The 24,635-nt window shown below is 45.1% G+C and overlaps 1 protein-coding gene across 1 annotated transcript; it reads right to left on the reverse strand.

The window, feature by feature from the left end:
• Positions 1–1,133: 1,133 nt before the first annotated feature.
• On the reverse strand, positions 1,134–23,645 carry LOC119389046 (monocarboxylate transporter 9-like). Its single transcript, XM_037656333.2, has 2 exons — positions 22,460–23,645; positions 1,134–1,327 (listed from the first exon to the last, which is right to left on the reverse strand). Exons 1-2 carry the CDS (start codon positions 23,604–23,606, stop codon positions 1,182–1,184), a joined length of 1,293 nt encoding a protein of 430 aa, XP_037512261.2. The 5' UTR covers positions 23,607–23,645; the 3' UTR covers positions 1,134–1,181.
• Between the last annotated feature and the right edge of the window lie 990 nt (positions 23,646–24,635).

Here is a 24,635-nt window from a genome sequence, read left to right on the forward strand (position 1 = left end):
GCGGCGGCGGCGGCGGACAACTACGGCGCCAAAAACGGCCGGTGAAATGATCTCATAACAGCTTTCGCTGTAAAATGAAACGAGAGAAGAATTTCTAGGATCAGATGGGTCTTGAATCCGAGCCCTCAGCGTGGCAGTCGAGTATTCTACCATATTCTACCACAGAGCCACACTGGTGCTTGAAAGTCCTTCACAAAAATACCCTATACAGGTGTCGTGTCAGGCAAGGAATCGTTTTAACATATTTAATATAGCGTCGTACGAGACTGAAACAACAACCAGGCGTCACACAATGCGAATAGCGCAGCGACTGGGTCGTCGACTGCTCTCAACCCATTACAAAGGGCTCAGCCATAATTATTCATCGTCATCAGCCACTAAACAAAGTACACATAATGATTTACAGATGTGTAGCGGATACCACGCATCTCCGCAGAATGACGACTAATGGCATAGTGGGTGCTTCCCGACTTACCATGATTTATGGCGTAGTGGGTACCTTGCTTGTGTACTTGTATTAGCTGTCCTAAGAGAGTGTACAAGGGGCTCTAGAAAGGCCGCTCTTCCACCTTTCACTGTGACTGTGCTGCGTGTTACGCGCAGGTCTGACGATTTTTTTTACGTAATCACTCGTGAATCTATAGATCATGGCGTATCACGTATATATAAGAAGTGTCGTCAGACAGATAGCGGCGAAATTGAGAGACATCGCAGATGAGAGCAGGGTACTCCTCTCATTCTGCGGCTGGGTATTTATTTTGTTTCGTAGGGAGCTGACAGTGCGCGGAGTGTTAGAAAACCGATTGAGGTCGCAGAGATGATAAATTGACATTGCGCTTTTTTACGCTGGGCCCATCACTACTTGCACTCTTGATCGCAGAACACATACAGGGTGAACACTGAACGAAGGGGAAGTCTTATCAGGAACTATGCCGTTTACGATCTCGTTCGCGCGTTACAAACGCATGCTTAGGCGTTAAGAATAATGAATAGATACGTACGATCTGCAGGAAAGGAATGACCCAATGAGGTTTATAGAACAGGTGGTTAACGCATGCGCAGCGACTACGGTGTCCCCTTTGTCCACGGCTTTATTTTAATGACACTGGAAAAACTTGGAGGACGCCTCGAGCTTCGCTTTCACGGATAGAGCACGTTATCGTAGCCTATATGTCCGCAGCCTAATCTGACAGGCTTGCCGTCCAATCTTTCCGCCGCCTTTTATCTAACACAGAAAGGAGTCCAAACAGGCCGCCGACAAAGAAGTGGATCCCAGCTTGAAGCTGGTAAAGTCCATCGTAGCTTCCTCCTGCATCTCTGAAGTAGCCTGAAAACAAAAACAGAAGCAAAAAAAAAGTTTCTTGGATGTGTCCTGTTGTGCTAAACGTATTATCCTCCTTTTATCTCCTCACACTATGGTCTCACTATTTTACGTATATCGCACGTTAATTTACTTTGCATATGGGTTTTCATTCAATATAAAAGTGCACCTGTCTGATTCAACCAAACAATTCACACATTTATCTCTAACGTCATATCTCACATACCAAAAGCAACATAATAGAACTTTATTGTACACAAGTCGTTCCGGGTAGAAAAACCAATTCTATTAAAAGGCACACTATTGGTAATCGATGTATTATACCGGTGTCACACGGCGCGTTGCTGATTTCGATTCAGCCCGGTCGGGATCACATTTCTCAACTTCGATTGGCTTCCTTCTGCAGCTTGCGTAAAGGAGCCAATTACGACTAAGAAATTCGATCCGGATTAGGCGTGATCGTAATCAGAACTGCCCGTGTCACAGCGGAAAAAAGAACGTACTTCCTTTGTTTTGTGGCATAACGCTACTAAACACATTCATACAAATTTGCGTGAAAGACACGTTTTACTTGAAGGCGTGGTCCGGCAATTTTAAACCCGGACCAAGACATTCACACGGCGGTCACTCCGCTATCAGAATTAACAAAGAAGCGGAGACTGCAGCGTGAAGAAGGATTAATCGGTAACTGGAAGCATAGGGAGACTGAATAATGCATGTTGCTGTGCGAGTCGGTCGTACATCATGAAACAAGGTGCTGCGCGAAGTAAACACGGACAAGGAAGTGAACGAAGACGGGCGCAGACTCGCGACTGAATTTTATTGAACAACAAAACGCACATTTATACGACACAAACCGCAAAATCATCTATGCGCATGCGAGGAACCTGCTTTCATTGTCGTACAATGTTATGCAGGTATCACTGACGCAAATGTCTCTTTTTTTCTTGATGAAGAAAGCCTCGGCAAGCTCACGTGCCAACTGGTTCTGACTACGCCTCAAAATTTTTGTTATTGCCAGCAAAGGCTGGCACGGTTTGCCACAGGCAGCCGACGGGCATGCGCTGCAGTGAATAGGCAAATTAGAACCTTGTCCGTTCGTTATCGAAAGCTGGTGTTCCCTTAGTCGTTCATTTATACACCGGCCCGTTTGACCGATGTATACTTTCCCGCACCTCAGAGGGATTTCATATACCACCCTCGTCGAGCACTCGACGAACTGAGTGGCGTGGCTTTTAGTGCAAGCTTGCACGCTCCTATTTCCAGAGGCGATGCGGGGGCATAGTGACGCCAGTTTGCATGGGGCAGAAAACACCACCGGCATACCATAACGATTGGCAACATTCTTCAGGTTATGCGACACCCTACGGATATAGGGGACAACTGCCGGTCGCATTTTTTCACGACTTTGACACCGCTGAGTCGCACTAGCCTTGTACCTCTGGAGGAGCTTCTCCGCCACAGCAACCACGACTGCCGTAGGGTAACCAGCATTCATCAACCTGGCAATCTGAATGTTCAGGCTGTCATGTACCAGGTGAACACATGACTTTTCCAAGGCTCCCTTCAAACAAAACATGCCAATGGCCCGTTTAACTGTCTTGGAATGCGCAGAATCGTACAAGAGTAATAGCCTAGAACTGTTCTTTTCTGTTAAAACGCATAAAGTTGACAAGCCCTTAAGGTGCATAGTTAGCGAAAGGGGTACCTGGCAACGGGAAATCAGCACGTTCCTTATGAAGTGCTTGAAGTCATTAAGGATTGAAGATCCTTTCATGATTAAGAACTCGGGAGAAGTGGTCACGTTCTTAAAAGATTCGTCTTCTGTTGGTTACGCTGTCTCATTTGACATTGAGAACTTGTTCTTTTCTATTCCCCATCAAGCCCTGTTTTGTGCCGTTATATCATGTATCGAAAGTAATGGTGTCGTACAGTTCCAGAACACTAGCGGTCTGACCCTGGATAATTTTTTGTTACTTCTGGAATTTTACCTTGATTCAACATATGTTACTTTTAGCAACCAGGTTTTTGTTCAACGGGAGGGCATATGTATTGGGTCATGCGTAGCGCCTGTACTAGCTGATATTTTCTTGGCCAGTGTTGATCGTGATTTGGTGTGCTCTTTGGACCAGGATATAGTGCTAAAAGTTTTTAGATATATAGATGACTACCTGATACTTTTTAAAGAACAACCTGGTTTGACTCACACTAATTCAGTGCAAGATCTTTTAGCGATCTTTGAACGACACGGGAGAGGTTTAACCTTCACCCTCGAACTACAGGACGAGAATAGAATTCAGTTTTTAGATATTAACCTTTCTTTGACACCAGATCACGCGTGCTGGATGTAGTCACCGCGAGCCAGAAAAGACCTGTTATTGTACGATTCTGCGCATTCCAAGACAGTTAAACGGGCCATTGGCATGTTTTGTTTGAAGGGAGCCTTGGAAAAGTCATGTGTTCACCTAGTACATGACAGCCTGAACATTCAGATTGCCAGGTTGATGAATGCTGGTTACCCTACGGCAGTCGTGGTTGCTGTGGCGGAGAAGCTCCTCCAGAGGTACAAGGCTAGTGCGACTCAGCGGTGTCAAAGTCGTCAAAAAATGCGACCGGCAGTTGTCCCCTATATCCATAGGGTGTCGCATAACCTGAAGAATGTTGCCAATCGTTATGGTATGCCGGTGGTGTTTTCTGCCCCATGCAAACTGGCGTCACTATGCCCCCGCATCGCCTCTGGAAATAGGAGCGTGCAAGCTTGCACTAAAAGCCACGCCACTCAGTTCGTCGAGTGCTCGACGGCGGTGGTATATGAAATCCCTTTGACGTGCGGGAAAGTATACATCGGTCAAACGGGCCGGTGTATAAATGAACGACTAAGGGAACACCAGCTTTCGATAACGAACGGACAAGGTTCTAATTTGCCTATTCACTGCAGCGCATGCCCGTCGGCTGCCTGTGGCGAACCGTGCCAGCCTTTGCTGGCAATAACAAAAATTTTGAGGCGTAGTCAGAACCAGTTGGCACGTGAGCTTGCCGAGGCTTTCTTCATCAAGAAAAAAAGAGACATTTGCGTCAGTGATACCTCCATAACATTGTACGATAATGAAAGCAGGTTCCTCGCATGCGCATAGATGATTTTGCGGTTTGTGTCGTATAAATGTGCGTTTTGTTGTTCAATAAAATTCAGTCGCGAGTCTGCGCCCGTCTTCGTTCACTTCCTTGTCCGTGTTTACTTCGCGCAGCACCATGTCTCATGGAGACTGAATACTTGGACCAGTTCAAGGGAAGCCCATCACAAGATGGAGAAAAATTCGGGATTCAGATAAAGTTCGCTCCAGTGATGGCGCAAAACTGGATAGAAAACGCAAGTTTGTTTTGAAGAATGTGCAGCGCAGTGCTGCTCTTCATTGCAGCATAAATTCAACACGACTTGAATATCAAAGGCCAATTTCCGCTATGGTTGCCTTCAAATCTGAAAATTAGCACCTGCATAGCCAATTTTATCCGTCATCTCTAGCCTCTCGTGCGTCTTATTACCGGTAAATTGAATGTTTAGAAAAATACGGCTCAATTTTTTATAAAAGCCTTTACGGCATTTCGACAATAATAATAATAATCAATCAAGCATTTATTTAACGTGCCCGGGAACAACCGTGAGGTCTTTGTGCAGGCGCACGCAAAAAAATAAAATCAATAAAAATAAACAATACAATACAGACAGTCTTCAGAAATAAAAAGAGCAAGAACACGTAGACAAAGAGAAATGAACACAAAAGGGGAGGAGTAAAATAAGACAATATGAGAAATATTGAAGGGGAATAAAAAATTAGATTGCACATATACAACTATGCAGAAAGATGGAGTAGGGAAGACTTTGTACATTGTGCCATACTATGTCAAAACAGTGCAAAGCTCGGATAAAAACAATGATTGTGGACTATGAAAAACGTCAAGATCAAGAAAATTAATATTATAAAGACTTTGTATTCTGTGAACGGTAGAGTGTTGGAAGAAGCAGGCGGGTACATGAAACGGTCTGTTCTCTCTAGTTAACTTACGCGGAACTCGAAAATTAACACAATTGAGAAGTACAGGGCAGGATATGATACCGTGGACTAGCTTGTAGAGAAATAAGAGATCAGAACGATTTCGTCGGCAGTGAAGTGATGGCAGTGATAAAGATTCAGCAGTACTTGAACGAGATCCAGAGTCATTTTTAGCAAAGCGATGGTTATATATGCTGAGGAATTTTTTCTGGACTCGTTCAATGGTGTTACCGCTGGATTGAGCAATGCCATTCCATATCACGGACGCATACTCAAGTTGCGGAAGACATATTGCCGTGTACAATTTGTGTAGGGCCATGGGAGACCTGAATTCTCGAGATATTCTACAAACACATCCGAGAGAACGAAGGCCCCGCATAGCAGCACGCTTAACGTGAGAAGAAAAGTTTAACGCGCTGTCAGCAACAACACCAAGATCACTGATTTCATAAACCTTGCATAACGGCACAGAATTGACAAAGTATTGAAATGATACGCTAGATGTTTTGCGAGTCATAGACATGAATTTTGTCTTTGAGGTATTTAGAGAAAGGTTATTGCCGTTGCACCATTCGGAAAAAGAACACAAATCTGACTGCAGCAAGCGACAGTCGTTAACTGAATGAATTTCCTAAATATCTTGATGTCATCGGCATACAAGAGGAAAGAAGAATTACGAATGGCAAAAGAAACATCATTAACGTAAATTAAAAATAGGAGTGGGCCTAATACCGACCCTTGAGGGACCCCACTAGTCACTTTATACAAAGAAGAGGTTTTGCCATTTACGGCAACATAACAAGATCTATTGAGCAGATAGCTGTGAAAGAGATTCACAATCGACAAGTCAACGTCAAAGTTCGCAAGTTTAACCATAATCAGTGTGTGGCTGACTACGTCAAAAGCCTTGCTCAGGTGACAGTAGATTACGTCAACCTGTCCTCTCTGAGAAATAGGTGTGGAGATCTGCGTCATGAAACTAGCAAGATTTGTGGTAGTTGAGCGGCCAGCAAGAAAACCATGTTGATTTGAAATCAATGAGTTTTTCACACTAAAAGACAATATTTTGTGAAGAGCCAGTTCGAAGATCTTTGATGTGGCACATAGTAGAGAAATCGGGCGATAATTAGAAACATCTGTCTTAGAGCCCGACTTAAATACTGGGAAAACACGAGCAGTTTTCCACATGCTAGGAAATGTGGAAGTGTCCAGGCAGTTATTAAATATCGTAGTCAGTACTGGGACAAATATAGTACCATATGTTTTTAGTATGGCGGAGGGGATGCCATCTGGGCCACATGATAAGGATGGTTTTAAGCGCTTAATGCATTCGCTGATAAGATTTTCATCCAGCGACAAAGCACTGGATGAGCTAACTGCCTTGGGCTGTTGTCTGATATCAGTGCTGGAGTCTGAGGCCTTATAAACGGATGAGAAATGTGTGGCAAAACAGTCAGCGACGGCATGCACTTCTACCCCATTTGAGTCTAGTAGTCTGAAGGACTCTCCGCTTTTGCTAGACCGTTTACGTGCATACTTCCAAAACTCAGCCGGCCTGTCAGAGGCGCTTTTTTCTAAGAATTCAATGTACGAACTATGATCCCGTTTATATAGGCGTTTTGAGAGAGTTCGAAAAAAGCTGAACTCTTCCTTCCACTTGCTGGATGGAGAACATTTAGATTTCCTGTGTGCGTGATCTTTATGCTTCAGTGCACTGGTAAGTTCAGATGAGAACCAGTGGGGATATTTACGTTGTTTAGGTGTATACTGGGGAATAAAATTAAGCATGCTGCTCAGTAAAATGTACCAGGTTGATCTGTTTACGCGCTCCGTAAACAGATCAACCTGGTCATCAACATTAGGTTTGTCAGTAACCTGTGACCACTCAACGGTGGACAAGTGATGATAGAGGCCCGTGTAATCACCTCGCTTGAACGCAAATCTTGGAGATTTGTTTACGTAACTGCTGTAGCTCGTTGTTTCGGCTGATGCAGACAATCTTACGTTAAGTGGTGGGTGGAATTTGTCCGGACGTACAAGAGAGATGTTGGAGCGGGAAACTTCAAGGGGTTGATCGTTTGACACACACAGGTCTAAGACGTTGCCACTGGAATTGATGACTGAATTATGTTGCACTAGGCAATTAAACGCCAGAAAGTCCAAGAGCAGGCTGCACTTTTTCTCTGTGAAATGATTGTAATGAGAAAAGGTAAGCGTGCTCCAGTCAATTCCAGGTGCATTGAAATCCCCAAGAACAATAATTCTGTGCCCACTATGAGAAGATATCACAAGTTCAATAGAAGACATGACATCGTGAAACGAGGCAGGGGAAATGCTGGGCGGTAAATAGAAGCATCCAATCAACAATTTTTCACGGCGCTCAAGGTTGATTTCTAGCCAGATCGATTCTTCGATAGTTTCTAGGTCTTTCCGTCTAACGGATTTCAGTGAATTGTCAATGGCAATCAGCACGCCACCGCCTTTCTGTTTGGTTTCACTGAAATCTCGGTCACGGCGGAAGGTGGTGTAGGTCGGGGGAAAAAAGTCCGATGAGGGAATTTCAGTGCCGAGCCAGGTTTCAGAAATAGCGATAATAGGAAAAGAAGACGAAAGAACATTAGAGAAAAACTCGAGTGTCTTGGTACGCAGACCCCGAGCATTTTGGTAGAATATGTCTACGTTACACGGCACTTTCGATTCCAGGCACTAGCTCAGAGGGATGAAGCATGTCATTGCGCAGCTCCCTACGAAATGGCTTGAAGAGGCATCCGAGGGGCCACATCGAAGGGTCATTCAGGCGTTGTAGCGTGTCCTCGTCAACTTCTATATAGAATGAAGAATATGACTGGAATCTTGTTTGAAGTCGCCGGCAGGAAATGGGAGACATATCGAATGAAGCAATATGTTTTTTGATGTCAGCAGCAGTGGTGTCCGGGCTCAGCTTCGTAACAAAAATGGCCTTTGGCCGTTGTGGCCGTTGTGGCCGCTGAGCTACAGATATAGTGGATGTCTTCAATGCTCCAAACGAGGCGGGTTTCTTCTTTCTTACACCCTCAGTTACCGCTGCAGAAGAGGCTGTCGCAGGCATCACACTGACACGCTCGGACGTGTCTACGTCACCTGGCGGCGAATTCGAAGATGAAAGAATTTTGGACAGAGGTTGTTCAGAGTACGCAGCTTGCTTGGAGGTCACAGATCGGCCAACGGTCACCTGCTCTGGAGGGATCACAGGTGCCTTCACTGACACGGCGGCCGTGCGGCGCGTCAGCTCCTCACGCAGGAAGCGGACCTCTGCACGAAGGGAGGCGACCACACGGGCTTGTTGTTCAACACCGCGGGAATGATCCTTACGGAGGCGCTCGTTTTCTTCGCGTAGTTGGGATACCTCGTCGCTGAGGAACGAGATTCCCTCCAACGCGTCGAGGAGGAGGCGGCGCAGCCCGGCGAGGTCACCACCAACACGCTCACCACCCGGAGGGGCACACGTGGAGAGGGAACCGGTTTGAGAGCTGCAGTGCTCATCGCTGCACGCCGCCGAGTTGTCTTCGTTAGGCTTACCAGAAGAACTGCTCAGATCACATAAATTGCAGCAAAATGAGCGCGATCCAGACTTCAGAAGTTGCAGCTCTTCATCAGGCCAGCTTACACACTTCGCATGAACACGTTTAGAGCAACTTTCACAGCGGAAAAACTGCTGCTTACCGAAAAACGGGCAGGAGCAAAGCAAGCATGCATCCCGACTGGCAGCCATGGTGCGGGACTAATAATAATAATAATAATAATAATAATAATAATAATAATAATAATAATAATAATAATAATAATAATATTAATAAGCAATCAATCAATCATTTATTTAACGTGCCCAGCAACAACCGTGAGGTCTTTGTGCAGGCGCACGCAAAAATAAAAGAATAAAAATAAACAATACAATACAGGCAGTCCTCAGAAATAGCAAGACCAAAAACGCGTAGACAAAGAGAAATAAACACAAAAGGGGAGGAGTGAAATAAGGCAACACGATAAATATTGAAGGGGAATGAAAAATTAGATTGCATATATACAACTATGCGGACAGACGGAGAAGGGAAGACTTTGTGCCATACTATGTCAGGACAGTGCAAAGCTCGGATAAAAACAATGACTGTGGACTATGAAAAACGTCAGGATCAGGAAAATTAACATTACAGAGACTTTGTATTCTGTCAACGGTAGAGTGTTGGAAGAAGCAGGCGGGTACATGAAACGGTCTATTCTCTCTGGTTAACTTACGCGGAATTCGAAAATTTACACAATTGAGAAGTACAGGGCATGATATGATATCATGCTTGTAAAGAAATAACAGATCAGAACGATTTCGTGGGCAGTGAAGTGATGGCAATGATAATAATCCAGCAGTATTTGAACGAGATCCAGAGTGATTTCTAGCAAAGCGATGGTTATATATGCTGAGGAGTTTTTTCTGGACCCATTCAATGGGTTTACCGCTGGATTGAGCAATGCCATTCCATATCACGGACGCATACTCAAGATGTGGAAGGTATATTGCGGTTTACAATTTGTGGAGGGCTATAGGAGAACTGAATTCTCGAGATATTCTGCAAACACATCCGAGAGAACGAAGGCCCCGCATAGCAGCACGCTTAACGTGAGCAGAAAAGTTTAACGTGCTATCAACAACAACACCAAGATCACTGATTTCATAAACCTTGTATAACCACACAGAATTGAGAGAGTATTGAAACGACACGCTAGATGTTTTGCGATTGACAGACATGAATTTTGTCACTCGCAAAACATCTAGCGTGTCATTTCAATACTTTGTCAATTCCGTGTCAATAATAATAATAATCAATCAAACGTTTATTTAATGTGCCCAGGAACAACCGTAAGGTCTTTGTACTGGCGCACGAAAACAAAAAACAAAGGAAACATTCATATTAAAATATGAAGGATAAAAAACGTTATAAAATTGCACATATACAACTATGCGCAGGCAGAAACAAAAATATCAGCAGTGTACGAGGCTATGTAAGTACAGTGCAAAGCTCGGAGCAGAACAACGACTGGGAGCTGTGAAAAACATCGAGCTCCAAAAAGTAAGCATTGTAAAGACGTTGTATCCTGCCAATGGTCGAATGTTCACAGAGGCAGGCGGTTACATGAAAAGGTCTATTCTCTCTGGTCAGCTTACGTGGAATTCGGAAATTAAGACAGTTGAGCAGTACAGGGCAGGATATGATACCATGCACAAGCTTGTAAAGAAATAACAGATCAGCGCGATTTCGTCGGCAGCAAAGTGATGGCAATGATAACAATCCAGCAGCGTTAGAACGAGATCCAGAGTCATTTCTAGCGAAACAATGGTTGTAAATGCTTAGGAATTTTTTCTGGACTCGCTCAATGGCGTTGCTGCTGGAATTAGGAATGCCATTCCAGATCACAGATGCATACTCTAGTTGAGGAAGACATAGCGCGGTGTACAATATTCGGAAGGGCACAGGAGAACGGAATTCTCTAGACATTCTGCAAACACAGCCTAGGGTGCGAAGACCCCGCAAAGCAACACGCTTAGCGTGAGCAGTAAAGTGTAAGGTGCTATCAAAAAGAACACCTATATCATTGATCTCGCATACCTTACACAACGACACAGAATTGACAGAATATAAAAATGGCACACTAGATGTTTTTCGAGTGAAACTCATTACCTTGGTTTTTGAAATATTTAGGGAGAGGTTATTGCTCCTGCACCATTCAGAAAAAGAACACAAATCAGATTGCAGCAAGCGACAATCGATAACTGAATGAATTTCCTGAAATATCTTTATGTCATCGGCATACAAAAGGAAAGAAGAATTCCGAATGACAGGAGAAACATCATTAACATAAATTAAAAAGAGGAGTGGGCCCAGTACCGACCCTTGAGGAACCCCACTAGTAGCTTTATACAAAGAGGACGTTTGGCCATTAACGGCAACGTAACATAATCTATCAAGAAGATAGCTGTGGAGGAGATTCACAATTGAAGAATCAACATCAAAGTGTGCAAGTTTATCCACAAGCAGCGAATGGCTGACAACATCAAAAGCTTTGCTAAGGTCACAGTAAATAGCGTCAACCTGTCCTCTCTGCGAAATAGGCGTGGAGACTTGCATAATGAAACTGGCAAGATTAGTGACAGTTGAGCGGCCAGCGAGAAACCCATGCTGATTCACAATCAATGAATTTTTTACATCAAAAGACAATATTTTGTGAAGAGCAAGCTCAAAGATTTTGGATGCGGCACAAAGAAGGGAAATAGGGCGGTAGTTCGAGACGTCACTTTTACAGCCAGACTTGGAAAACACTGGGAAAACACAAGCAATTTTCCACATGCTAGGAAACGTTGAAGCATGCAGACACTTATTAAATATGGTAGTCAATACTGGTACAAGTATACTGCCATAGGCTTTTAGTATGGCAGAAGGGATGCCATCTGGGCCAGCTGAAAAGGATGGTTTCAATCGCTTAATGCATTCTGAAATGGAATCTTCATCTAGCGACACAGCATCAGCTGTGCCAACTGCCTTAACCTGTCGACCGTTACTAGCTACAGAGGCTGGAGACTTATAGACAGATGAAAAATGCATGGCAAAATAGTCAGCGACGGCTTGAACTTCTACTCCATTTGGGTCCAGTATCCTGAAGGACTCGCCATTTTTGCTCGACCGTTTGCGCACATACTTCCAAAACTCAGCCGGCCTGTCAGACGCGCTTTTTTCTAAAAATGAAATATATAGACTGTGATCCCGTTTATAAAGGCGTTTACAAAGAGTACGAAAACGACAGAATTCTTCCTTCAAATGAGTTGATGCAGAACGTTTATACTTCCTGTGTGCACGATCTTTATGTTTCAGTGCACTTATAAGTTCTGATGAGAACCAGGAGGGATATTTACAACGATGAGGTGTATACTGGGGAATGAACTTGCGCATGCAGGTCAAGATAAGCTCCGTAAACTGATCGACGTGATCATCAACATTGGGTTTGTCAGTTACCAGTGACCAATCTCTGGTGGACAAGTCATGGTACAAGCCAACGTAGTCACCTCGCTTGAAGGCAAATCTGGTCGTTTTGTCGATTTTTCTGGGAAAGCTTGGTTTTTCTGGTGAAATACAGAGTGTTAGTTTGAGTGGTGGGTGAAATTTGTCAGGTCGAACAAGAGATATGTGAGAGAGTGATACTTCGATAGGTTGATTATTAGAAATAGACAGATCTAAGACGTTACCACAGGAATTCGCAATACTATTGTGCTGCTGTAGGGAATTAAAAGCGAGAAAATCTAACAATACGCTGCATTTGTTCTTTAAGAAATGATGATAATGAGAAAAATTAAGTGTGGTCCAATCAATTCCAGGTGTGTTAAAATCGCCAAGTACAAGAATTTTGTGCTTCTTATGTGAAATTACCACATTTTCAATAGAAGAGACGATCTGATTAAAAGCAATCGGTGAAACGCTAGGCGATACATAGAAACATCCAATCAACAATTTTTCACAGTGCTCAAGACTAATTTCGATCCAAATTGATTAAGAAATTGTTTCTATGTCCTTGCGTCTAACAGATCTTAGAGAACTGTCTATAGCCATCAATACACCACCACCTTTTTGGTTAGTTGCACAGAAGTCCCGATCACTGCGGAAGGTGGTGTAGTTCGACGGAAGATAGTCACAGGAAGGAATTTCACTGCACAGCCACGTTTCAGAAATCGCAATAAGGTCAAAAGAAGACAAAAGAACATTAGCAAAGAATTCGCGCGTCTTAGTGCGAAGACCACGAACGTTCTGATAAAATATATCCAAATTACACGGCACCGTTGCTTACGGGTGCGCACTCTGAGGGATGGAGCATGTCGTCGTGGAGAATCCCACGGAATGGTTTGAAAATGCAACCGCACGGCCACATTGACGGGTCATTCAGACGTTTCGATGTATCTTCGTCAACTGTAATGCAGAACGAGGAGTAAGAAGGATATTTTGTTTTGAGCCGCCGGCAGGAAATGACAGAAAGGTCAACAGACTCAATGTGTTTCTTGAGGTCAGCAGATGTAGTGTCAGGGCTCAACTTGGACGCAAATATAGCCCACTGCCGCTGGGGTCGTTGGGGGATTTGAGCCACTAACAAAGTGGACGAGTCCATGGCTCCAGTAGATACATGTGTTTTTCTTTTCGTTTCCTTTCTTGCACTCACTGTGACATAATCAATCAATCAATCAATCAATCAAACGTTTATTTAATGTGCCCAGGAACAACCGTAAGCTCTTTGTATTGGCGCACGAAAAAAAAACAGAAAAACAAAGGAAACATTCATAATAAAATATCAAGGATAAAAAACGTTATAAAATTGCACATATACAACTATGCGCAGGCAGAAACAAAAATATAACAGTGTACGAGGCTATGTAAGTACAGTGCAAAGCTCGGAGCAGAACAAGGACTGGGAGCTGTGAAAAACATCGAGCTCCAAAAAGTAAGCATTGTAAAGACGTTGTATCCTGCCAATGGTCAAATGTTCACAGAGGCAGGCGGTTACATGAAAAGGTCTATTCTCTCTGGTCAGCTTACGTGGAATTCGGTAATTAAGACAGTTGAGCAGTACAGGGCAGGATACGATACCATATAATAATAATAATAATAATAATAATAATAATAATAATAATAATAATAATAATAATAATAATAATAATAATAATAACATCTGTGGCTTAACATCCCAAAACCACGATATGACAATGAGAGACCCCGTAGTGGAGGGCTCCGGAAATTTCGACCACCTGGGTTTCTTTAACGTGCACCTAAATCTATGTGCACGGGCCTCAAGCATTTTTGCCTCCATCGAAAATGCAGCCACCGCGTCTACGGCATTTAGAAGCCAGACCTGTTCTGGTTTGTCAGTGTTGCTGGGGTTCAGATTGCCGTGTCGCTGGCCGCTGTTTGAGACTATTACCTTCTTGATAAATATGGTGCTGTCATATTATGAGTATGATGCATTATCAGCTTCGTTTCGTCAGGAAAACCTCCACATTGGACGATTCTGGTACGAACATATGACGCTGTGTAGCCCGAATGCATTCAGAATAATTTCCGCGTGTGCTACAAAACTACGCCGGCATTTTTTTATTGTCTCTTGTTAGAGAAATAGTCCGAACTAGTATTTAAGTTCGCTCCCCCAATGCCTCGCCGGAATGCAGCCGCCACACTTCACTAATTTTGCGATATATTCAATGGTGCTGGTTCGCTTTCTGTGGAAAGTGTTCGGTGAAACTGGGAGGCTAATTCAGTGCGTACGCACCAACTACCCTTTCAAAACACATTTAGGTTTCCATGTTCAGACACTTTCCAAAACCATACTTGGAGCTTGGACGAAAACTCCAGTATTGCTTGCCACTACCTTTTCCTTTGCGCATGCTTACAGTGGCCCAGCACACCACCAATGGCTCTACGTCTCAGTAGTTCCTCAGCATCCCTACAGGAAACAAATGCATAAGTCTAGCCTGATTTAATGCCACAATATATATTTTGCCCCGTAGTAGTTTTTTATTGCCTTCATCTTTACCAGTCTTTCTTTTCTGTTGTCCCTCTAGTTTTTTCTGCAATGCAGACTCTTGCAGGTACACCCCGGTTTCTCTTACCTCTTCACAAATATACAGTCGCAGTCTCCTCATTCTCTACATCGAATTTCCTTCACTAAAACTGCTTCTGTCACTCAACTCCTGCTTCCGTCCGGGACAACTGTTTGCCATGTTTATTCTTCTAATGTGAAGGCAAGTTATAGCTCTAATAGGCGTGGTCTGAAGGTACTGAAGGCCTACTAGTTGCTGGCGCTCTCAATGGTTCTAGCAAAAGAAAAACGGTAATCCTTAAATAACTTATTCTTGGTGTGCTCAAGCATGCGGCCTATAAATGGCTCCCCAACCAGTATTTAAAGCTACTTAGGGGCAATTCGTACGAACAGACAAAGCTAAAGAGTACCATGCATAACTTCAAAACGAAGGAGCCCAACAAATTATGCGCATCATTTTGCACTGTGGGAGCCGTTGTCGCAGGATAGCTGTATCCCCATGCAAGGTAGCCAAACGGAACTACCTCTCCGTAAACACCCTTCCTCTCTGTGTCTGCATTCCACTACTCTCAACGCAGCGTTACTTAGTGTAAAGCCTATGAAAAATGTGGAAGATGAAACGATACCACAAAACGTGTAGATTGGCGTCGCTCTCTCATTCAATGTGCCATCGATGACAATGAAAAAATTTACTTCTGGGAACTTCAATAAGACGTACCACGCGTATGAAGAGCTCGCTCATATTACCACGCGAACCGTTTTTCAATGCCTCCGCAAGTGTCGTGCCACTTAAAGGAAGGTAGCACATTCTCAGGCCACTACTGATTCTACAGTGGCTGTGCGAGGCCCAACCACGGCCCAGCGTTACCGGCAGTGAGCCAATGAAGGCTGATCCGTTGACTATGGCTCGCAATATAGCGCCAGTTTTGCCACCTTTCAGACAATGCTAGGCATTCACCGGCACTACTGGGCCAAGTTTGCCACCGCTCAGCCGATATCGGCTGAGCCAGTGATCTTCTGGTAATATCGGGTCGAGATCACTGCCTTTCAGCCGATATCGGCGGATTTCACTGGCAATTATTGGACCAGTTTTGCTGTTCTTCAGGCAACCTTGGCTGAGCAGTTGGCTTTCAGTGGCGAATACTGGATGACCGTACTTCAGGCAATGCCGCATCAGCTGCAGTCTTTTTCGGCGATATTGGCCCTTTTTGCCACCCGTCTGAGCTTGACCTGATAATTAAGATCCGATCAGAATAAGCATGACACAAATTCGACATACGCATTAAATGTATGATATGAATGACGAGTGTCCTACGTACGTCGGAAAATCGCGCGTGCATGCTTTGAGCAGCTTCGATCGTGTGCTTTCTTTATGATAAACGCATGATACAGAAAGCATACACAGAAACAATGGATACATATATACGTGAAAGGCCCCCGCATTTTCGTTACAATAGAACATTAGACGTTTCACTATTTGTTGCCTAAGCTGAAAAAAGCTGTTTCATAGATTGCCGTTTTACCACTAGTAAGAAAGTGCATGCACTGTATAGCACTGGTGCCGTAGGTATGAATCGCGGCGCAAATCATCGTCGACTGAATACCTTTCTTTTCTTCATCTATTTCTCCCTATCGCTAGCACCATCAGTGTTCTCTAGTGCAATCACTTTTCTGCCCAAAAAGGTGGCCATCAAAATAAATGACTCACACTCGGTGCCCACCTCGTTGAACAGTTATGGAACACTATCGAAATGTGGAAAGTTTACAACAACTACCATTTACTTCATGGGTCACGATACTTCGCTTTTGGAAGCGCTTCATTCATTGGTCCACCACGTTGATAGATATTTCCTGCATCGCGATTCGCCGAAATATTCCTGTAGGAATGCTTTTAGCGTAAGACAGTTCTGTGAATACGGACTTTGATGCATAAACTGAACTTGACATTAGGTTTATAACACTGCACCATTTTCATCCTTTCAGGTACCGAGTGTGTGGCGCACGTGCCCATAAACTATGAAGTCAGCTTCCTATCTATATGTGTGCACGCAGGCACACACGTGTGTAGCGGCCAAGTGCAGCGAGTGCTTGACGCATTTCATATGGGCTCCGCTGCAGAGGTAGCGTACATGTGGGGTTCTCGCGTGTTGACAGCGTCTTTTTATGTTTTACACGCGGCTGCTTCGCAGACAGGATCGTAGCCTTTTCGATGGTACTGCGATATGCTGCTTTAGACTGTAGTGCCGTTAGCGCGACTTTCAAGCAAGCGATCTTCTAGGTTTTCAGTGGAAACGCCTCAAGCAAGCAGACTCGCGTTAGCGAGGGCCTTAGGGACTACGTGACGTAATTTGTTGTTGAAACATTTCTATGTTTGTTGCCGAAGTCGCAGCGACATGAAGATTCACAGCGCACATCGCCCTGTGTCCCCGACTGACAAGTTGCCAGAAGACAAATCAATCCTCATAGTGCTTCAATCACTGTTAGATACACTTCGCGTGTTCGTCGGCAGGCTCAAATGATCATACGTTGAGTCCGCACAACGGGACTGGATGTTCTATGTCTAGTGCTTGCAAGCCTTCTGTAGGCAGCATGACTCAACGATTTACAGTGGAACGTGGTGCGCCTGAGGTCCTGCGTCTACTACTATCGAACGCAGCAATGTAGTTTAAGCTCGTGTATCTTTTCTGTACGTTTCCTTCTTTCTATCTTTCTATCTTTTCATCCCTTAATCCCCTTCCCCCAGCATAGGATAGCAAAACCGGACGCGCCTCGTTGACCTTCCTGCCTTTCCTCCCTCTCACTCCTCCTCCTCTTCCTCCTATATGTCCCTTTCGCACCGTTTGGATTAGTCGAAAGGGACATTGCTTATAAAACACTCACTTGTCATTCGCCCCACCTAGTGAGGCGAAAAAAATCACAGCATATCCACGGAGTGAATGATGATGAGTGGGCGAAGCTGCGGAGGTTCATCGGTAAACCGTGAATCTTCCGTGAATTCTGCCCAGTACATCATCACCGACGTGAGATCGGGCGCGTTTATACTAAAGGTTCGATGAGTTATGACGACTTGCAGCTCACTTTAATTTTACATGTACGCTGTGAATTTTCATTGCTTAGAAAACCATTGCTTTAGAAAACATCTGGCGTCTTTCGTTAAGCAGCTGGCGTCTTTTCGTTTTGCTTTAGAAACATCTGGCGTTCTTTCGTTTTGCTTTTACAAAACATCTGGCGTCTTTCGTTGGTTTACTTCATCAATCAACGGCGTTTTGAACAAAATTTTTATTGTTTAATCGCGCACAGGAGAAATCTCACCAGGCACTACCTTGGAGGTAAACAATGGCTGCTAATGGGAATGAGAGACAGAAGAAGTCGGCTTTTAGCTAACACTTACACTTCTACTTCTACTAACGTTTCCTACTGGAACATGCCAATGGCTGCTAATGGGGAATGAGAGACAGAAGAATTCGGCTTTTAGTTAACGCGCACGCTGCGAATTTTTTATTGTTCAACAACGCACAGGAAAAATCTCCCACCGGCACCACCTTGGAGGTCAAAGCCTAAGACTGGTTACGCACTACGACTACTACGACTACGCTACGAGGGACGAACGGGTGCCGCCTTAAGGAGCTTCGCCCCTAAAAATTACACCATATCCCGCTAAAGAGGATGATGACGCGATGCAAAGCCGGAGCACTTGCACGATAGCGTTCCGTTGGCGTTCGTTGGGCATGCTACTGACCTCGGGCATGCTACCGACCTCGCGTTGTGGTACGCGACGCGGAACGCTACGCTCGTCTTGTCTTCCCTATAGCCTGGCCGGTAATTCTCACAGGGTGAGCGGGGAACGCGTTCGACAGGCGCGCGAGGGGGAGGGGACGCGCATGCGCTGGCGCTCATCGCGGCGTTGCGCAGGAGAGAACTTCGGCATGTCGAGCCCGCATTTCAGAGGAGTCAACCGAAGCAAGCGCTGGAATGAATGCGCGCAGCGCTCTACCACTTGAAGGAGAGGAGACTAGAGGAGAGTAGCGCATGCGCCGCGAGAGCAGAAGCGAGAACGCAGGAGAAGCGCAAGCAGGTGCTGGGAGAGAAGTGGAGAGAATAACGCGCAGCTGTTGGAGAGAGGGAAGGAGGAGAGTTGCGCATGCGTACTGTGAGTGCTGACGCCCAGGCCAACGCCGCGGGACATACCCCCGAGCAAGAGTTGCTTCGCATCTAAAAGGTGCATGTTACGTTGTTGATCTTTCTCAACGAACAGGGTCTTTTACGTCTTAAGCTCGCGCCCGAAGATTGGCAGCTCAGCCGGGTGCACGGACAGAGGAACGTGTCACGGCAAGAGCACGTCAAAGACACGCTGCCAGGTTCGGCTAGTACCCAGCAGGTTACTCAGGCCTCATGTGAGCACTGTAGCTTGGCTCCGGAACCCGACAACGGAGAAGCGTGCCCAGTCTTCTCCGCTGCTTCTCTGCCCTCCCTCTCTCACCAGTCCGCTTCGTCCTTTTTCTTCATCATGTATACCGCTGTTCTTCACTACTGGCTCCCTTCTACTGTTTCCTTCTGATTGCCTCGAATGATGACCGTGATCTTCTCAGTTGGCGCGTCTTTTCCAAATTCTTTTATTTCCTAAGCGCTCGTACAATTTTGCTCTTGCTCGTCTCGCATTCTCTTCTCATTACACGCGATTTGAAACTCACACACTTCACTCATCACAGTATGCCAAGGACACCGTCTTGGAGGGACTCGAGCCTCTTCTGTGTGCGCAGCGGCAGGCTTGGCCTTAGGGGATATTAATCCATCGGCAGCTTGGAAGTTGCGAAGCCTACGTCTATTGGTCTCTCTGGCCAGTCGACCCTCTGTTCGCAGTCCGTCGCCGGATACATCGCTTCGTTCAGTCTCTCGGCATCGGCAGGCGCGAGCGCTCTTCCTTAGTCGGTCGGAAGTCAACGCGGAAAACAGTGTCGGAGCGCCTGGCCGCATGCCTATTCTAGCTACATCGACGTCATCGCGAGAAAGCAGCTACCCCGTGCTTTGTCGGACCTGAATGGTTTCACTTATTACGAGCCCTACGCAAATGAGGCCCAACTTTGCGTAGCCGCGCGCCCTCTCTCCCCATTGACAGAGGGCGCGGCGCCGCGTCAAAAAGTCCCGCGTTGACGCGTTGCAACGCGTACGTGTGCTCGGGCCTTTAAACATTTCGCTGAACGTTCATCTTAATATCTCGTTAAATCAGTCGCCTATTGTATTCATCTCGTGATCGCGTGTTTCTGTCTCCGTATTTCGTAAATGTAGCATGTGCTCTCTTTACTACTAGCTGTATTGCGACGTAGTTTATTAAGATTTGCTAATATATTTATACATGTGTGGTGCGCTGTGTTGTACGCGTTGCGGTAAGTTGAGTGCTCACCCTTAGCCTTTGTTTGTATGTCTTTTATTTTGCTGTTGTCTCGCGTTGGCGTGTATTATTGAACGCACATCTTTCTCTTGTTCTTCATCGTTCGCACCACACTAAATGAGATTATGAATTCCCGCAACTCTAAAACATTATTAGCTATGAAGCTGTTATTAGCTATGAAGCTGTCGCCTTCCTTTAGGCTTTAGCCACTGCCTCCATTTAATTAATAAATATGCTGTTTTGTTTCTGCTCACTGTAGGCAGATATGGTGAATCTAAACTGTAAGCATTGCTTGTTCATTGGTAGGCGTTTATATATTTGTTCATTTTTTATCAGAATTTGCCTTCCGAACTCTTCCTTGTGAATTACCTGTAAACTCTCATTTCAAATTAACACCAAAAGGATACATTTTGTGTGTCTTTGCGAATACGCACATGTATACATGCGGAATAAAGTTGTGCTTACTCTCAGCTCTAACCCATCGAATATCGTTGCTTGCTGCCTAACGACAGAAGCTTCGGCGACATGCATTCGATTACACACACAAAAGCGCTAGCTATTATTGAATTACGCATCCAACTATAAACCTCGGAAAGACATTGGCACTACCAACGTAATGGCTGGCAAGTACCAATGGCACAACAGGCGTTATACGCTGGCAAAAAAAAACAAAAAAAAAACAAATGAACTGTCAACGAAAAAGTTTCGCAACACAATGATGAAACCGCCAATGTTTATACGAGCTTACCAATACTGGCGACACGTGGGACGAACAGTGTTGGCTAGAGCCATCTTTTACAACAATTGTCCTTCAATGGCTTCCAACATTGGGCCAATGCACTGTTGGGTGTAGAAAGGCCCTGAAATTCTGTAGAAGATCAATATCTGTGCCAATGTTTGCCAATGCTGGGTCGAGATCAGTCTAACTCTGGGTTGCTGCTTAGGAAGAGGTGCTCACAACTAAAGCTTCAGACCAGTCCCCTATCCGTAGTATACTGAACGATTTGCAGCAATTATAAACACATTTGCCCAAAGGCTTGCGCAACTTTTATGCTCATCTTGTGAGCTCCATCTGTGGTCTTAGACGAGGCAGTGAAGCAATCGTTCATCGCCAAAACGTGAATGTATGAGGTTTCTGCGCAGGAAGTCACGCGTTGGATCAGACCATTGGCCACGCATCAAAGTTTACTGAAGATGTACGGAACAAAATGGAAAGGCAATTTATTCAACCTGCCGGCGCGCAATGAATCGGATAATGTTCCACAGCAGTATATAAATTGAAATTCTGCAAACCCGCTTCCCACTTTTAGAGCACGTACAATTATCCAAGTATTGAGCGTCGAGACATGGGAGACGTTCCCTCCACTTAGCCGCGCTTCCAACTAGGGCTGCAGGAGTGCGACTGTTCCCTTCCTGCTTCTCAAGATACCTCCGCGTAAAGCTGAGTGGCATCAGCTTAGCTTTTTTAAGGCTTAGATATCCGTGTTTCAAGGTAGCTGTGAGGTACAGAAAATGCGGCGTCAGCACAGGAGATGCTCGGCCACTCCTGCGCGCCATTAAAAAATATAAAACGCGTCGTTAGCGTAAATCCGTATACAAATGAATGTGGAGAATGGAAGACGCTCAGCCAGTACCTAATCGACTGTGTGGTAGGCCGAGCAGGTATGCAATACAAGAGGAGGCTGGACAAGCACAAAATGAAGCGTGACTTTTCGCGTACGTCTTTCATACATGTACATCAAAGTCCATATATACTCTTCCGCCTTGCAGTCGTCTTAGGACAGCTGATAAGGAACCCCTGTAATTTTTTTTTCGTTCTTGTTTTGAAAGCTCGGCGGAAGCGCCGCCTTGTCAAATGACAAGGCGCACTGCGCGCTACGAATACGCGGAACAAACTGAGACGGGATAAGTGAGGAGAAAAATGAGACATCAACGAGACAACGAGGACAATACTACACTATCAGTCTTGATTTGCGTGCATGACTCGAAAGCTCGTTCGTTTGACTATGACCTACCTAAGTTTATAAGTCACTTTGACCTTGTTGTTCAGGTAGATGATGAAGTAGAGAAAAAAAAGAAAACAGTATTTGCGTCACTCACCGATGATATATGGGCTGCACAAGAGTAGAGGCAACAGCGTTACTCCAGCGAATCCCCAGCCGATTGCGACGCTCTCGATGCCAAAGTAGTCGGCAATAACCACAGGCTTCATGGAGACCAAGCACGCGAGCAGCATTGTGACGCAAGCGCTGACGAGAATATAAGCCAGGAAAGAAGGAGTGGCCGGTAGAGCCAGCATAGTCACTGCAAGCAGAAAGAAACTTGCGGACACCAGCGCTGTCCTGCTCACCTTCTTGCTGTCACCGATTAGTGGAAGCACGATACGACCAAAGAGCTCGGCTGGTGAGCAGTAAGTCACAGAAAGGTCGGCGTGGCTCCGGGAAGCACCTTTGTCGAGCGCGTAGTCTACGATGGTCGCTGGAAATACGGCCATCGTGTAGTCAATGGCCACGACCGCTAACACACAAACGTAAAATCTAGGTTTTACAAGTAGATTGCGTATGTCTCCGAACGATGAACAGGGACGGCAATGTTCCTGCCCAGCACGTTCATTTGCTTCATTTCTTTCTGTGGCTTGGTTCGCAATGGTTGCTTTTCGCGTTTCTGTGCTTCCGTCTACCGTAGCCACCACCTTGTTTGCGCTTCCTTGCTTTCCCAGACACTGTAAACTCTGAAGCCAGATTTCGAGAGAAATCGTGTTTTTCGGATTATCGGCGGGGTACTTACTGCTGCTGTTGCTGCACGAATGTGTCACTGACATTTGTGATCTTGTCGACCTGTCACAAATGTGGTGATTCCCGCCTACATTGTTCGGTGTGACACAGTTCTTTGAGTAATCGGACTCGGTGGATCCGTAAACATTAATACTGCCAGCTGCAGGACATGCTACAGGATTAGGAACTGCGCTATCCAACGGAGAAGGCCTAAACCAGGAAAAGTTATTTCGCTGTCCCGAAGATGTTTTCGCCTTGCCATTTCGGAAGTTTGTTTGCCAAGGGGGTTCTTTCAAAAGCAATGTCAGGGCTGTTACGTTCATGGTGAGCGCCGCGTACACCAGCAGACATCCTCTGAAGCCGTAGGCATCTCTCAGCGATGTGAGTATCCTTGGAAACAGCAGTGAGGCCATCGAGTATCCGGCAAACTTGAGGCCACTAGCTACTCCGCGGTATTTGTCGAAATACATCATGACGACGATGATCAGCGTCACGCAGACAACTCCTATACCCATGCCTGCGGCATTGAAAACAAAAAAAGCGAGAAGGTGTAAGTCGCACTGGTTCAATAATTTGTCTTCGTGGTGGCGGGAGCCATGGTATATTCAGTCATTGTGTGGCTACTTGAACAATATATATATATATATATATATATATATATATATATATATATATATATATATATATATATATATAAAGGTTCATAGCAATGCTAAAGTCTAGTCGATAGAAACATAGGTCGGTAAAAAAAATATGGAGGTTACTCAGACTCACTCGGACTGAAACTCCCCAAAATATCACTCAACCGGACTCACTCATACTCAGACTCACGGCTCGATCTGAGTCTGAATGAGTCGACTCATGAGTGAGTTTGCCGACCTCTGGTTCTTCCTTATGCGTGCTGCCGTTTTCTTCAGAACTGTAACTTTAGAAGAACTTGTCATTGACGTGCGACTTCACTTCACCAAGATTAGCGTCATTTACGGTGGTTGATAAATAGCAAACGAGCTTCCAGGCTTTCCTTAGACTTTACCGTGCTTTGCGATTCCCTGCACTATAGAATGAGCCGTTTCTCGCAATGTCCGTCAATTTATTGAATGTATTTTGCAGAAACGTCGATTACGAAACCGGCTAATTACGCCAGAGCATCGTCTGTACTAAAATGAACTTTACCATCCTGACTTAAAGACGCAGCTTCTCGGAACAGTGTCCATTTAGCAGAGTAGATCATCGACGGAAGAACCTGTGTAGAGCATCCACTTCGTTTTCAGACTAAATGTTTAGGGGAGTGCTGGCTATACCGCATAGGCTGTTAATAAGAGTCCACACCAGCTGCACTATAAGTGTACTGTATACCTTCGTAAAGCTATAAAGGAACACTTGATACGCAAGGCTGTATGCGTAAGTACACTCTTTGTAAGAATGCACGCGCCTGTGCTGAAAAGAAAACTTGCAATCAGATACTATCTAATCATCGCAACGCGTTCAGAGTGCTTGGCGCA

The sequence above is a fragment of the Rhipicephalus sanguineus genome, chromosome 4, assembly GCF_013339695.2.
Source record: "Rhipicephalus sanguineus isolate Rsan-2018 chromosome 4, BIME_Rsan_1.4, whole genome shotgun sequence".
NCBI classification, from domain to species: domain Eukaryota; kingdom Metazoa; phylum Arthropoda; class Arachnida; order Ixodida; family Ixodidae; genus Rhipicephalus; species Rhipicephalus sanguineus.